General features: G+C 38.6%; 2 protein-coding genes across 34 annotated transcripts in view; one reads left to right on the plus strand and one right to left on the minus strand.

Annotated features, from left to right (window-relative positions):
* LOC309608524 (uncharacterized protein) overlaps positions 1 to 8,049 on the plus strand; it is a 191,459-nt gene extending 183,410 nt beyond the window's left edge. Inside the window, exon 3 of the mRNA XM_082348811.1 lies at positions 7,843 to 8,049. Coding sequence (XP_082204937.1) covers positions 7,843 to 7,927 — 85 coding nt within the window. The 3' untranslated portion in view covers positions 7,928 to 8,049. The remainder of the gene's footprint in view (positions 1 to 7,842) is intronic.
* The window catches only part of ARPP21 (cAMP regulated phosphoprotein 21), a 166,458-nt gene that overhangs the window by 78,032 nt on the left and 71,374 nt on the right, over positions 1 to 17,052 (minus strand). For 13 of the 33 annotated variants that reach the window (XM_082348433.1, XM_082348422.1, XM_082348449.1 and 10 more), the window contains exons 10-13: positions 10,027 to 10,135; positions 8,058 to 8,159; positions 2,052 to 2,089; positions 76 to 135 (exon numbers count right to left, since the gene is read on the minus strand). In XM_082348433.1, coding sequence (XP_082204559.1) covers positions 76 to 135; positions 2,052 to 2,089; positions 8,058 to 8,159; positions 10,027 to 10,135 — 309 coding nt within the window. The other 20 variants (XM_082348430.1, XM_082348437.1, XM_082348440.1 and 17 more) reach the window with 10 other exon arrangements.

The raw sequence follows: 17,052 nt of genomic DNA on the forward strand, positions 1-17,052 counted from the left end.
TAATACACTTATATTTAACATTGATTCCACCACATCATCTGAAAACACAGTTTTAAAAAAGTAAACCATACCAACCGAAAGAGCTGTCTTTTCTTATAGGTCTCACTGCATATGTTATTGTCTTCCAAGAGCCTACTGGAAATGAAAAACATGATTTTTATGATATAAAATCTAAGGGTACTAAATGCCCTATGTTAAATGGATGTGTACTCAACTATGGCACACCTGTCTTGCAAATCAACCCTATATGCTACGGTTTATTTTCAAGATGTAGAATTTTGCCCTAATAAATTAATGGCAGCCTGATTTTTCCCTACCCTAAGATAAAGCACTGATGCTAGATAAGGGAGAAGGAAGGGAAGAAGAAACAGATGGAATGGAAGAGGAGGGGAGAATCAAAGAAATGAATATAGATATAATAGACATTTAATTAATTAAATATATCGGTTGTGATTTTTTTCTTTGGGTAATATTAGTTATTCTTTATTTTTTGGGCATAGTGAAATATGCCTTCCAAAGGCAGGTATCAAAGAAATATATTTATTTTTGTAGGGATCTATTCAGAATTTTGCTTTTGGGGGCCATCAATACTTCTTCACGTATGCAATGCATATTTGTGACCAATTATTCTATTGATGAATATAATCCTATTTGAATATTAGGGACACAAGTGCACTAGCAGTCTTTTCATACAAAACACAAGTAAATGACTAAGATTAGGGAGGAAGTAGGGAAAATGATTGGCTAGAAGACTAGGGAATGACGTGTCCTACTAAACTGAATTCTAAATGCTCACTTCATTCTCTGCGTAAGGATATAGAATTTTGGATTGCTTCAACATCCAAATGTTGCATCCAACATCCAAATTCAATTTTGGATATAGAATTTTGGATTGCTTTAACATCTCTATGATGTTAAAGCTCACGGATTCTTAATTTACTGTAAAAAAGGAATACTTGTTGAAAACTGTATGGGTTTTTGAGGATGCTTTTGGATGCCTTGTAAAGACCTGTTCACTACTTTCATCCCTTCTTCTACAAGAGGTTATTCAGTTGAGGGTAGTTACTTGAAGTTTTCTAACTGCTACTATGAATGAGGGTATTTTTAAAACCAATCCTCTTGAATGCCCAGTTTAACTTTTCTCTAAGTACTGGAATTTAATCAAATAGCCTCCATTTTAATCGATTTTATAGGGATACCCATTAAGCCAACACCTGAAATGAAATTAACCACCACTCTTTCAATGGCTACCATATTTCCAATCCAAGTTGCCCACTGTGATGCATTTTAATGTGATCAGTACAGCTAATGAGGAATTCCTTAATTCCCCTTGAAAACGTGCAATTAAATCAATGGAGCATTTTAATATCTATATCGGTTTAGAACTATTTTTAAAAGGTACATGCTAAACTTGAGAACTTCTGCTCTTATACTCAAGACTTTATATAAATGTTTTTAACACATTCATGTCATAACCACCACCTTCTCTACTAATAGCCAGCCAGGTACACTGATAAATCTAGATCGGGTTAGATAAGTATTCCAAGTTCAGCCTTTTATGAAGACTGACAGATTATTTAGAATGAGAAACATAAAACAATACTATTCAAATTATCATCTGTGTAGCTACATATAACGATAGGGCACAGGAAGTGGCCAATAACACCAAATACACAAGTACTTTTAGCAGCCTATTCAATAAGCCAATGAAACTGCAAGTTCCTGTCTCAACATTTATACTTTTTAATGCCTGGGGAAGGTAACAGGATTATACCTTTGGAAGGACCAGAAGTTGAGACCTTAAATAAGGAAATTGTTGAAACTTATGTTTGGAAGTAACGGAGGGAATTTTTCCCCCAAGTTAAATAGCTTTTAGACATGCTAAATAACATATATGTGTGCATATATATGTGTGTACACATAGATATATGTATTTATTTATACATATATTCAAGCACACACTTATATATGGCATATGTATATCTGTGAAAAACAAGACACATGACAGACTTTGTTCCTCTAAAGACATGAAAAAGCAAATTTCATTTTACCTGTTTTCCACAAAAAGGCTTTCCTGGGAGCAAACTGACTGAAAAATAAAAAAAAGCATTGTATCAGATGTTCTGGATATGCTGAGGGAGCCCAAATCCTTGCCTGCTTTTCAAACTACTTTTCCCCTCCAAGAGGAAAAGAATTAAGAAAAATATGTACCATTTTCAGAAAAAATGGAAATTAAAAAAAGGAAAAAAAACGGTTAGAGTTAGAAGTGTAAACCATTCTCATGCAGCTCTTTTCCATCACGGTGTCTCCAGGTTTCAAATAGATTTAGCCCGTGTAGCGCCAAGGTCAGAAGAGAGATGTTGTGAATGAAACTGCTGGAGAAACCTGTGAGCATCAGGTCCTGAGCTAGTGGTTTCCTCTAGGGCTGCCGAGATGTAGCCGCCATCAGGAGCCAAAAGGACAAGTTCAGATCAAGGCAGAGCGTGCAAACTTGGCACGATCCACCTGAGGATGGGAGAGCTGTAAAGCCACAATCCTGAAATTATGACCTGGCAACGATAAACTCTCACAGCATAAACAGATGACCTGCAAGACTCTCAAACTGAAGAGATGCTATCAAACAATCTTGGCGGGGAGTTGGCGGGGGCAGCAGGGTACTCAGAAAACAAGTGAGAACAAAATGAAGTTAATTGGGAAAGAATATCAAGCTCCATCTAATATATCTTAGTTTTTCACACAAAAAACCCAGTGACTTTCTTCTTAGCTTGCATTCCCTAGCAGGCATTTCTCTGCTATCTTGGGTTTAATACACAACTTAGGGAAGATAAAATTCCATTATCATTACGTGCTCGGGAAAGGTAGATCAAATTAAATTTTAACAAACAGAGAAAGAGAAGTCTAAACAAAATATGGTGCAACAGGCCTAAAATACGACTGTGTTTAGGAACTAATATAAAACCATGTTCAAAGTACTAAGTTTGTAAATGTAAATATAGACACCATATTATATGTGTGGATTTTCTAAATGATGAATAAGTCACCTGGCTAAAGGGATAAATAGAGACTTAATAGGTCGATTTTAAGATAAAATAAAACTAAAGAAATAATAATGACCTTTCAATATCGAATTTTTGAATTAAAAATGCTGCTAATGTAACCACTGCTCAGAGATGCCAGCAGGATATTGGTTTCTTTCTACATTTTACTGGAGAAATCATTTCCTTCCACTAAGCCAAAGGGCTAGATTGGGCATAAATGTTTTTCTCAGTGGTCTGAGCATTTTAATGGGGGCATCTCTAGAACCATTTCTGTTTTAACCTCTGTGCATTTAACATGCATCCCGAAGATCAAGTGTGCAAAAATTTTATTAAACAAAAGGCAAAAACAGCCAATTAAGAAAAAAGCTTTTCAGAAAAATATCTTTTTAAAAAAATTTGACATTTAATTTTATAAAAGGAAACAAATACAGATGATATGCCCTTGACATTATTCCTATGAGGATCTCTTTAAAGTAAGCTAAATATCCCATTGTCTTTATTTCCTTTAGTTTGGTTTCCCTACTGCTTTGAGTCAAGTTTGAGCCAAGTCCTGGTATGTGAAAAAAGTGAGATTGTGTCAGATATCTACGATGAATTTAATACTTTGTTATTTCTCATCTGTTGAGGTTGAAAAGAGGTCAATTACATTTAGGATGTTCTGGCTGGTACTGAATAACTGAGACTCAATTACTTCTTTGAAGGAGTTGATCAAAGACATGCTGACCTCTTCAGACTCATTAATCTAATAGCATTTGGGGGAAAGTGAAGCAGCCCAAAACTCTTTGAATTAAAAAATAAGTCACTTGCAAGTCAAAGATGATGTTCCCCAAAACCTACCCCCAGAGCATCTGCCTGATTTTTGTGGAAAGGTCCTAAAAAATCATCTCATCATCCATCTACCACATTTTCATAAATAAGACAAGAGACAGTTATGGGCTATGATTCAGTAACTGATGAAAATATGTGTGTGTGTGTGTGTGTGTGTGTGTGTATAAAGTAGCATTAATAACTTACAAATTTTAATAGCAGAGAAAGATAAAACTGTCACAGTAATTAAGCCCAGCATTCAGAGCTGTCAGGGATATGCATTCTCAGATGTAAATAAAGGGCTTTTTTTTTAAAAGGAGAAAAACGTTTTTGCCAATGGCTTACAGAATTCTCTTCCACGTGCCACCCCCAAGCCAGGTGGTGCCTCACACCCTCATCATCAGCTCTCCCTGAAGAATCCCACCACATGCAAAGGAGACCAAAGATGAGGTCCTCCCCGAATCCCTATTTATACATAAATACCCTTCAGAAATCACCCTACAGGCAAAACAGGTCTCTCTCAAATATATTGCTTTATCAGCTTAACCTTCCTAAAAGGAACAACACTGCATAGGATTAATCATAAAACAAGTTGAAATTCTTGCCAAAGGAAACAAGAGCTATATTTCAAGTATTTCTGACTACAAAAGTACATTTATTTATTATGTGAGAACTAAATTGTTGTGTGCTCTAAATAACAACATTTTAGTTCTCAAATAATAGATAAATTGGTCTTATTTCAAGATACCAAAATTCTCAAACTATATTTGAAAAACTTTTTCTAGAAAACCCCGAAGTAATCTGCATATATTGATTGTGCACCTATGTACAAAAGCATGCGCGCACACACATACACACACCCTTAGAAACCAAGATACATTTGTAAAATATTCAAGAACCCTTCTAATTTTAAAACAAATCTGGATTTTGCTCAAGCGTAAATACCAGGAAGTATTTTTCTATAAATCTCTATTGTAACTTCAAGTAGAAAAAAAAATCCTGCTTAAGTATATCGATATTTGAACCTGTTTGAACTACTCCACTACTTAAAATAATTGGCAAAGGCAGCTGGTTATATTACCTCTGTTTTTAAATTATGAAGATGCTAAACTAAAGACCAGCTAAAAAAAAGATTAGATGCCTGTAACTTAATTTCCTTATGCTGGATTCTTTGCATTTGTTTTACAATTGAGTTAATATACTTTAATTATTATCTTGTGAACCTCGACAATTTGGGCAGCAGTAATGATCATTTGGGAATCTGGAATTGCATAGGTGAAGGTTCCCTAAAGGGTCCTGTCTTTATGTTACTATATATATTCGAGAAAGTTCATATTGCTGTTATGTCCGTGAGTGTGTGTTATCCTGTTAATACCGGGTGGCGCCCAGTGACCCCTGCCTTGTGTAGCACCTCCCACATGCACCAGGGCTGGTCTGTGTGTCAACAGAATACAGCAGAAGGGAAGGTAGGTCACTTCCAGGATCAGGTTATAAATGACCGTGGCTTCCAATTGGGATTCTTTCTTTCCCTCTCAGATCACTTGCTCTGGGGGAAGCTAGTTGCCATTCTGAAGACACTTGTCAGTCTATGAAGAAGTCCACATCACTATGTGGGAACTGAGACCTCCAGCTTACAGCCAGCAAAGAACTAAGGCCTGGTGATACTCGAGTGAATTTGGAAGCAGATAACCACTTCACCAAGCCTTCAGATGAGTACAGCCCCAGCTGACAGCTTGACTGTAACCTCATGAAAAGCCTTGAGTTAGAATCACTCAGCTAAGCCACTCCCAGATTCCTGACCCATGGAAACTGTGAGAGAAGCAGATTTCTGTTTGTTTGTTTTTTAAGCTGCTAAATTTGGGGATATTAATAGCTAAAACAGAGAACACCAGTGGTATGACTGCATTGTCTCTACAAGAGCTATCAGACTAGGGAGAAAGACATTTTGTTTTCCCTCTAGGAAAGTGGCTCTTAGTGGCTCATTTAAGCATCATGAAAACTTATAAGAATATGATAAACGCTAGAGATCTTATCCTTAGAAAAATGCACATATGCTCATGAACATAATGTTTTGCAGGCAATATCAGGGATTTTATTTGATCTCTGAAGCCCTTTATGAGTACACTCTGGGTACAGCATGCCGACTAAAAAACCACTGCCCTAGGAGATCAAGTGAAAAGCAGTGTCAGAAACAGGCAGTTTCCCACCTGAATCAGTAAAGCCAGAAGTGCTGGCCACCAGGCGTGAAAGCCTATCAAAGGAGCTCGCGCCTCCACTCCCATAGGGAGAAGCAGCTACAGCATTGTAGAGAGGGCTGCGGAAAGATTTCATGGAATAAAAAGGCTATGACAATAGCTTTGCATTTAAGCTTTCTCACATTTAAGTCTGCTTTTACTTGTTAAAAAAAGTTAATACAGCATGTGGCCATAGAGGCTTTAAACAGGAACCCTTGCCTCCAATCTTTAGCCTGGAACCCAGGTCCCTTACGAATAATCTCCTTAAGATGGATGTGAGGAAATGCAGTGTGTAAAGGGAGTCACGCTGACCCCTTCTCCCTTCGACGACCTCCCTATGGACACGAGAATACACAAATGAAGTACAGCAGGGCAAGTGTCACCCCCATCATAGGCATGCATCAGTGACGTTACTTACTGTCACCTGGCTCTTGAGTGTCTGGCAATGTGGCACAGCTTTGGCAAGAAAAAAAAAAAAGCATAATGTTGTTTGTATATTATGTGGGTGATAAGTATTTGTTTATCAACGTAACTACTCATTCATAAACTATATGACTTGCCAGAACCAGACTAAGAGGGAAAATGTGTGTGTGCGTTTGTGTGTGTAAGAGAGAGAGAGAAAGAGAGAGAGAAAATAGAAAATAAGCTAGCCTTCAGAAATATTTCTCTTCTTCAAGGTCATCAGACAGGAACATTCTACCTCCAGTCCACAGTTGGCATCGTTATAATATCATGACTAGAAAAGATCCTCTCATTACTGCATTCCTGGATCCAGCAAACATAAGGAAAGGTCTACCATGTGTCTTGCTGTCCTTTGCACCCTCAATAATTCTGACCATGATAAAAGAATTTTCTAGAATCTTCTAGAATTGTACCTGGACATCAGCCAACTATGGCTACCTCCATCTCCTTCTCTCACACTCCTCTAATTCCCAAGCTCTGGGCCAGATTACTCAACTCAAAATTGTGTTTTAAGAAAGGCAGAGAGGATCTAGAGATCAGGGAGACTGGCTTGGGCTTAACACCTCTAGGGAGAGCAGTCCCCCTCCATGCTAGGCTGGCTTTGTAAGAACCTCCAGGAGCAAATCACACAGGAGGTCAGACCCTCCACCTGACTTAGTAACGCCAGAGGTGTTGGCAGCAGAGAGTCTACACAAAGGTGCTCATGGCTGTACCTCTGCAGAGGGAAGAGCCCACAGCATTTTAGGAGGATGCCAGATGAGTTCATGGAAGGGAAAACCTATGGCAATAGCTTGTCCTTTTCATTTCATTGCATTTAAATCCAGTTTTTTGAAACCTTTTAATTTGTATTTAATTTAATTGCATTTAATTTTGGCCACACTGAGGAAAAGGATAAAAAAAAAAAATACCCAACCGCATCTTCTTTGCGATTTGAACAATAGAAATTGTTTTCTGACTATACCCTTGAAAATTGTTCACAGAACTAATTCGATCTGAAAATGGGGTGGGGGGGATGAATATCACTATTTAACTTTGATATAATAAAATGTCCATACTTGCTAAGATTGCAGAAAATTCTGTGTGTGTGTGTGTGTGTGTGTGTGTGTGTGTGTGTTTAAGATCTACGACTCTTCTTTCTTTTCCTGTAATTCTTTCCTCTGTACGATGTTGGTCTTAAAAAGACAACCGTGTGGTATCTGCTGGCTAATATGAACGTGAAGGGATTTCTGCAAATCTGGCAACCTCTCTCTGTACTTACGGTCTATTTCATTGACCAAAATGGTATCTCTATTTCCCCACAGGTCACACCCTAGAGAACACATGCAAACCCTCGGCCCCTCCTCCATCACTTCCCTGAAGCAGGTCCTCTTCCAGAAACACCTCTAGTTTGCTGCCCTTCGGTTTGTTCCCTGCCTCCAGCTTCCCTCGTCCCTGCCATCTCCCTGTCTGGGGAACGAGGCTGCCTTGCTGCTGACGGAAGGACCGCACTCAAGAGGCAATGAAAACAACTACTCACATCGTGTGCAAATATTCTCTCCCTCACTCTCTGATATTCCTCTTCTCTCTCTTCAATTGATTTACTTCGTCTGTCATCTCTAAAGGGATGCATTCTGTTTTGCTGAACAGAAAAAAGAAATCAGGAGGGTTATCCAAGTTGAGCTGTTGGAAATCTGCAGTCAAGAAAAACTGTCAGCTGAGAATAATAAATGTTCACTTAAGCAAATGGGGCGTGAAAAGTCTTACTCCCTCTGGTCCCTAAAGAAGCCGTGGTGGGGTACGTGTGTGGTGTGTGTGTCTTGCAATGGCAGGGGATGCCTGCTACGCCTGCTTGCTCCCTTGCTGGATGCAAGTAGCATGGGAGTTTCTGGAACGTAAGCTCCTGAATGTGCCTCAGGTATTCAGTCAGTTGGCTACGTGATGGGTCACGAGTCATGGGCTCTGTCTCCTTAGCAAACCTGTGTGATTTTGACTCCCCAAAAGGAGGCAGAATGGTGGTGAGAAAAGAGGAAGTGGCTAGTTCAAGGTGGCTAAGAGAAGAAATGGCTTTGAAAACTTGGGGACCGGAGCAACAGAGCAAGGCGGTAAAGAAGGGGACAGGCAGAATGGACGACGTGGGTGCTATTTCTCTACATCCTAACTTGTATTTTTATTCACTCAATGACTTATTCTGTGAATTGCGTCTGGGATAAAAAGAGGAACTAAATTCAAAAAGCTTGTCTGCTGATTAAGGTCGATGTCAAGAAACCTAACAATTCAAAGAACCCAGCATGAGGACTGCTGTTCTTCCCTCTGAGCCGCTTCCTGTGTCTCTACTGCCCTCCCATCTTATTCCTGCCGTTCCTCCCCAAATGCCCTGCACTAACCACGTCCATCCATCCATTCAACAAACACCCACTAGGTACAGGACACGGGCACATGTTCCAGAGTCAACTCGAGCCATGGTGTGGTTTGATGGTGGTGGCAGGAGATGAGATACAAATGACGAACGGGTTTTTTTTTTTAAAAAAAGTGCGTCAGAGATGCACACACTGGCTCACGGTGACTCACTGTGGGTAATTAAAATAATAACTTGAGTGAGACGCAGATTGTCTTACCTTTCAGCATTCTAAAGCAAAGTCATTGCCAAAAAAAAAATCTATTTGATTGTCAGAGACATAAAGGGTAACTGTAATGACACTTATATGACTTTCTACTGTTCCTCTTATCATTAAAATTTTGTTTTCTTTTGCCATTTACTTAGTTTTCTTCTTCATCACCCTGGATCCCACCCCCTCCATCCATAGAAAAGTCTCTCTAGCCTTGTCGAGGTCCCATGAGTAAGGCTACTCTAGAACAATGTAATGTTTTGTCACAAGCAAGAAACACGTAAGGAGGAAGTTCTGCTCCAGTTCGTGCAAAACAAGCAGACAACTGACATGGACGATAAAACATGGGAAGGGGAAGGGGTGGGGGACTGAAACCTGAACTCAATTCTTTGTTGTGAAGACTTATTTTAGGAGAGTTTGCAAAATCCACCTGGCCTCACCATAACAAGGTTTGTTGTTTACAGCTACATCAGTTGATCAGCGGTCCGTATTGACAATCCAGCTCAATGTGTGCACAACGGAAGGATAAAGCTGTAGGGAGGGGAACGACTGCCAGAGTTACACAGACACCTGGAAATGCAACTGACAAAGCTCTTCCCATCAGCTCGGAGCCTGCGGCATCCCAACCCCCCAAGACATGCAGCAGAGCCTGCGTCAAGCACCACCCATGCAGCCCAACACAGAGCCATCGCTGAAGCAACCAGGGTGTGGTGTTTTGCTACCCATTGAATGCCAAAGAGGGAGGCAGGGGGGAGGGGGGCAGGAGGTTTGGGGGGGGACAGTCGTTTCAGAGGCAGGGGAGGTTTGGGAGGGGGAGCGGGGACAACAGAATGACAAGAACATCAGGCAGCCCACCTTCAAAAACAACAATGTCAGCCACTCTCAAACTTGAGAACCAACCTGAGTGTCTTCTTTATCAATACTAGAGTTATCTCGCTTCAAGATAAACCGCTTCTGGGATTCTTCACCTTTTTCATCTTTTAAATGTTCACAAAACCTTTGCTCTGGTCTGCCAGCAAAGTAAAACATATCAATAAAAAAAGTTTTTCCCCCTGTTTAAAGTTATTTTCTCAGTGTTTTTTCCACCCCCCGCACAGTGGCATTCAACTTTAAAAAAAAGTGTACACGTGGTTTTGATACTAGAATTGCTGGCAATATACAGGTAGGTAATAATGTGTCACTTCACAGGTGTTGTTTGAATACCTTTGGTTGTTTGGAATTCGGAGTCTTGTTTGCTGCATGCTGTTCACCATGGCTGAAGTTAAAAAAAATTTTAAAGGCCTGAAAATATATAGTGTATAGATGCTTTCTATAGTTATTTTGACCTCCATCACTCCTGAATTCAATCAAGTCCCCGCCCATATTCTCAAACAACTATACATGCTTAGAATTTGGGATTACCACATTAATTCACCAATGTCTGGAAACTAGGAGAACACTTTCTATTATATCTTCCTATTATATCTTCCCTTTCAAGAGCCTTCTGAATCTGTAGTGAGAGAGAGCCATCTACGGATTACTTCCATCTTTCTTTAATGACAAATGCTCTGGAATCTGGCTCCAGTAGACTCTGACATCCTTGACCATGTCTTGTAACTCAGTTCAGTAATAGGGGAAACTGGAGATATTTAGTTTAAACAACTTAATGTCTGATTAGCAAGGGGAAAATGCTCCAAGCAGTTATACACTATTGATTAGTCAATTGATTTTTTTAAGGTCCTCTTAATCATTTTGTATTATTACAGGAAAGGGCTCCACTTCCCTGTTAATTTCCCACCGGCATCATTGCACACCAAAGAACTCAATGAGTGACTTGGGCTTGGGTTCATCCCAGAGGAAGTGCTAAAATGTTCATTCCCCAGTTTAGAAGCAGTTGTAATTTACGGCTGTCATTAAAGTGTCTCTCATGTCTGATGTATTACTCTGAAGTCCCCTGGGTTCAGTATATATCCAGTCATTGGGAAGCCATGTCACAGCATCTATTGTTTAATATGACCAGCAATTAAGGTGACCAGTAATTAAGGGAATCTCATCATTAGCTCCAAAATAAGCAAACAGCACTTTGAAAACAAAGGAGCAGTTTAACTGTATAATTCAAACCTTGATGAGAAGCATTGTTTCCTTAAACGCACATACATAAAGTATAATAATAATTGGGGAGCAGACAAAACCAGAAAACTGAAATAATACCAGTTATAGCTTCTAGAATTGTATACAATTTCTGCAAAGTGATATCACTATCTTACTCAATCCTTGCAAAAAAAACTTTGATGTAGGAAAAGGAAATATTTTTTGCCTCTTTTACAGATAAAGAAACCATCCCTCGCTAAATCTTTTGACTCCAGTTTATAGATTCACCCACTAAGCCACAGGCATCAAACAGCCTATTCACATCCTTGCAGAGAAGTGATTCAGTCTCTCTCTGCTTCTGTTGTACTCAGTGGGCTGGAGGGCCTCACACCTCAGGATAAAGAACAAAAAATCTGCATCATATCATCTTCAATATCAATGTAAACGTTTTCCACCAAAATTAAGATGTAATAAAATATAGCAATTTGGAAGTGCGAATGCGACATTTTAAAATCAGAACAGAGTAAATGTGCACTTTATAATGAAGAGGTCATTTACAGTAGAGAAATTAAATATATTTTGGTGGAGCACAGTCACAGGTCATTTCAATCACTTATTAGACTATAAAGTCTGACAATACTAGCGTGAATAGCTACAGGTCACTGTAAATGAGAAAAATTCTCCAGGAGCTTTTCTTTTTCTTTTTTTTTTTTTTAGGAGCTTTTTTAAAGCTTCCCAACATTTTCAACCACTCAGATGTTGTTATATTGTTTTCTTTCCTTTCTTCTTAATTGACGTATAGTTAATGTACAATACAGTGATGTCCAAATTTTTTTTTAAAGAAAGCTTTTTTAAAGCTTCCCAACATTTTCAACCACTTAGATGTTGTTGTATTGTTTTTTATGTAGCATGTAAAATTAGGATATTAACTTAAGTACAAATGCTGATAGTATCAATGCTAATTAAGCCTCTTCTAATAGCCCCAAGCTCTGTAAACCTGATAAACTCTAGTCAATGAAATGATTTGCTGACTGCTAAATATACAGATATATTTCTTGTATTTGTTGCTAATCATCTATAAATGTTCATTTAGAAATGAAATGGTCTAAGAATGTGAACTTTTGGATTCATGAGCATAAGGTGAATTTGCTGCAGACTAAATTCTTCTTTAGGCAGAAAATCATTTAGAGTGAGATTTCAGCGTAGTAACCAGAGATGGAATGCAAGTTCCATGTGCGTAGGGACCTTGCTTTTTAAAAACTGAATCCTTAGTGCCTAGAACCGTGCCTGGCATATGGGAGGCATTTGGTTGGATGAACAAACGACTCAATGTATGAATGAATGAAAATTTAGCACAGCTGTATATAAATCACAGTAATTCAGGGGCAGATCAAAGAATCACTGAGTAAGATATACAGTCACAAATGTTTAAATTATAAAGAGCAGGAGAGAGTTTGGTTAGTAGGAGCATAAATTCAAATTTAGAGGGACTTCCCTGGTGGTCCAGTGGTAAAGAATCCGCCTTACGATGCAGGGGACGTGGGTTTGATCCCGGTCTGGGAACTAAGATCCAACATGCCGTGGGGCAACTAAACCTGCGCGCCACAACTACTGAGCTCCCGCAGCTCAACTAGAGCCCACGTGCCGCAAACTACAGAGCCCACACGCTCTGGAACCTGCGTACCACAACTACAGAGCTCACGTACCCTGGAGCCTGCACGCCACAACTAGAGAGAGAAAACCCGCATGCCACAGCTAGGGAGAGGCCCTTGTGCCGCAACGAAAGATCCCGCATGCCTCAATGCAGATCCCGCGTGCCACAACTAAGACCTGATGCAGCCAGAAATAAAGTAAAATAAATAAATGAATAATAAATAAATCTTAAAAAAAAAATTTAGACCATTAGGAACATCTTTAAAAATCAGATTTATGTTTGGCTTCAAGTCAATTGTGTTATTAAAGAAAAGCTTTTCACATTTGAGGATATCTTGGGAAAAGAGGTGGAAATGGGAATTTTAGCTTTTCTAGTTTGGGAACTTCTCAGTTAAAATGCCATTATAGTTACGAGAGAGCTATTCAACCATTATTTTTGAAACTTCATTTGCGTTTCTTCATAGTGCTGATTTATTCTTTTTTTCACAGCAAGAAAAATACGTCCATCACATAAGCAAGAGTAGTCAAAGGAGCTTGTTTGAATCAATAATGTAAATATTATTTAGAACAATATTTGTTACTCTGATATAAATTATGCAAACTGCATCTTGCACGACTGCTTTTCAAGTATTTTGTTTAAATTTGTTTTCAAACATTAGAAACTAAAAGTCCAAATTACTAATCCCTTCTTGATTTTCCAAAAATATTTTGAAAGGTTAGAAAGTAACCATTTGAAGTTTGCATAAAAGGAATAAAATAAACCTAATAAGATTTTTCCAGGTTGATTTTATAGAGAATTACCTAGAGGTAAGGAGTAATTTTCGGTTTAAACTCACGCAGACTATAGTTTATTACTGAAGTATTATATGTGATTACACTAAAAATTACTGGTAATGCATCATTATATTAGAGCTTTTAAAAATCCTTTTTACCACTAATTTAACATTATAGCAATATTATTTCTTAGCCATAAAATGAATGGAACTAAAGTAATATATCATGGACCTTTATTTAAAATGGTAATGAATTATTTTTAATGTATCTAGATGAGGATATAACTCTAAGAAAAACTCCTCAAGGCTGCAAAAGGTCAAGGTATTTATTAAATTAATGATAACTACAGTTTACTATGTATCTCATGGCCATGCATTATACATGCCTACATTTTTTTTTCCTGGAACATTTCAGTCCATGAGTTATTATTTTTAGCTGTCTCTTTATCATTATCAAAAAGCAGAGGAAACAAATTTAATGTTTCTTCTTTTTTTTCAAAATTTATTTATTTAATTTTATTTATTTATTTTTGGCTGCGTTGGGTCTTCATTGCTGTGTGCGGGCTTTCTCTAGTTGTGGCAAGTGGGGGCTACTCTTCCTTGTGGTGCATGGGCTCCTCATTGTAGTGGCTTCTCTTGTTGCGGAGCACAGGCTCTAGGCGTGTGGGCTTCAGTAGTTGTGGCACGTGGGCTCAGTAGTTGTGGCTCACGGGTTCTAGAGCACAGGCTCAGTAGTTGTGGTGCACGGGCTTCGTTGCTCCATGGCGTGTGGGATCTTCCCGGACCAGGGATCGAACCTGTGTTCCTTGCATTGGCAGGCAGGTTCTTTTTTTTTTTTTAAACATCTTTATTGAAGTATAATTGCCTTACAATAGTGTGTTAGCTTCTGCTTTATAACAAAGTGAATCAGTTATACATATACAATATGTTCCCATTTCTCTTCCCTCTTGCATCTCCCTCCCTCCCACCCTCCCCATCCCACCCCTCTAGGTGGTCACAAAGCACCGAGCTGATCTCCCTGTGCTATGCGGCTGCTTCCCACTAGCTATCTATTTTACATTTGGTAGTGTATATATGTCCATGACACTCTCTTACCCTGTCACATCTCACCCCACCCCCTCCCCATATCCTCAAGTCCATTCTCTAGTAGGTCTGTGTCTTTATTCCCGTCTTGCCACTAGGTTCTTCATGGCCTTTTTTTTTTTCCTTAGATTCCGTATATATGTGTTAGCATACTGTATTTGTTTTTCTCTTTCTGACTTACTTCACTCTGTATGACAGACTCTAACTCCATCCACCTCATTACAAATACCTCCATTTCATTTCTTTTTATGGCTGAGTAATATTCCATTGTATATATGTGCCACATCTTCTTTATCCATTCATCTGTCGATGGACATTTAGGTTGCTTCCAGGTCCTGGCTATTGTAAATAGAGCTGCAATGAACATTGTGGTACATGACTCTTTTTGACCTATGGTTTTCTCAGGGTATATGCCCAGTAGTGGGATTGCTGGGTCGTATGGTAGTTCTATTTGTAGTTTTTTAAGGAACCTCCATACTGTTCTCCATAGTGGCTGTATCAATTTACATTCCCACCAACAGTGCAAGAGTGTTCCCTTTCCTCCACATCCTCTCCAGCATTTATTGTTTCTAGATTTTTTGATGATGGCCATTCTGACCGGTGTGAGATGATATCTCATTGTAGTTTTGATTTGCATTTCTCTAATGATTAATGATGTTGAGCATTCTTTCATGTGTCTGTAGGCCATCTGTATATCTTCTTTGGAGAAATGTCTATTTAGGTCTTCTGCCCATTTTTGGATTGGGTTGTTCGTTTTTTTGTTATTGAGCTGCTTGTAAATCTTGGAGATTAATCCTTTGTCAGTTGCTTCATTTGCAAATATTTTCTCCCATTCTAAGGGTTGTCTTTTGGTCTTGTTTATGGTTTCCTTTGCTGTGCAAAAGCTTTTAAGTTTCATTAGGTCCCATTTGTTTATTTGTGTTCTTATTTCCATTTCTCTGGGAGCTGGGTCAAAAAGAATCTTGCTGTGATGTATGTCAGGCAGGCAGGTTCTTAACCACTGCGCCACCAGGGAAGTTCCTAATGTTTCTTCTTGATTAAAAAAAAAATAGTTTCCTCTTCTTAAGTTTTAAAAAAAAGTGTTTTCCCACAATTCATAGCAGGTGTCTACTGTGACACTCATTGATCATATGTGGTGAGCAGTACTGGCATTTCCAGTCTGTCTTGGCATCCCCAGTCAAACCTTTCAAAAGTTAGAACTAACTCTTCATTGTTCCTTATTAGACAGAGCTCATGAATTGACAGGCAGTATGGCTGAGTGAAATACTGCGTAAGACCATCAAACTCTATCTTCTAGTCAATTGATTCCAATTTTAGTTAGATTTCTTTCACCTGAACCTTAAAAAAAGATGAGGATGCTTTATTACTTTTTAAAAATCTTTTTGATCTAGAAGTATTTTCAGTGGTTTATTCTCACTGCCATTTGGTTTCCATTTCTTGAAACTAAATGTATTACTTCTCGTCCAAATAGTTCAGTTTAATCCCTCCCCCTCACATACGCACAAATGAAGAATTCAATTCTGCTAAATGCGGAGGAGCACAAAGGGACGTCTTTGAATTTCATACTGAATAAAGGAAAGATGGTCATCAATATGCATGAAAGGTTGCTGTGCACAACAGGGTGAAATATTTTGATGTCAAAGACATTCGTCAAAAATATTTTAATAGTCAAACATATTACAGAAGTCTAAGTGGCCTTGTTCCCTTAACACGTGGAAATATTCAATTACGATACTGACAACTGATATCTCTTATTTAAAAAAGAAAGTCCTATGTTCTTTACATATTTCACGATTTCCACTTCCACCTTGTCATTTTATACCATTTTATTCTCTTTTAAATGAGACTACCCCTTACAAATTCAGCATTCTAGCATTTAAGTTTGGAAACCAAACATCTTCAACCAACAGACTACAACTTCTCTTTCTACTCTATACCCCAATTCCATCTTTCCTGAAGTCATGGTGATACACTCACGGCCTCTCCACGAGCAGAAATCTTTTTTTTTTTTTGGTCATTTGTATATGTTCTTTGTTGAAATTTCAGTTCATTATATTGACCATTTTTATTTTTTGAATTTTGAATTTTATTTATTTTTTATACAGCAGGTTCTTATTAGTTATCTATTTTATACGTATTAGTGTATACATGTCAGTCCCAATCTCCCAATTCATCCCCCCACCACCACCCTCCCCGCCACTTTCCCCCCTTGGTGTCCATACATTTGTTCTCTAGAAATCTTAAGATTAATAAGACACAGGAAATACACCAAGAAGCTTCATTGTACACAACCAGGCTCTGGCCTTCAAGTATGCCCTACAACTTCCCCCAGGGAGAGTGCTAACGT

This window comes from Balaenoptera borealis (assembly GCF_965194805.1).
Source record: "Balaenoptera borealis genome assembly, chromosome: 12".
NCBI lineage: Eukaryota > Metazoa > Chordata > Mammalia > Artiodactyla > Balaenopteridae > Balaenoptera > Balaenoptera borealis.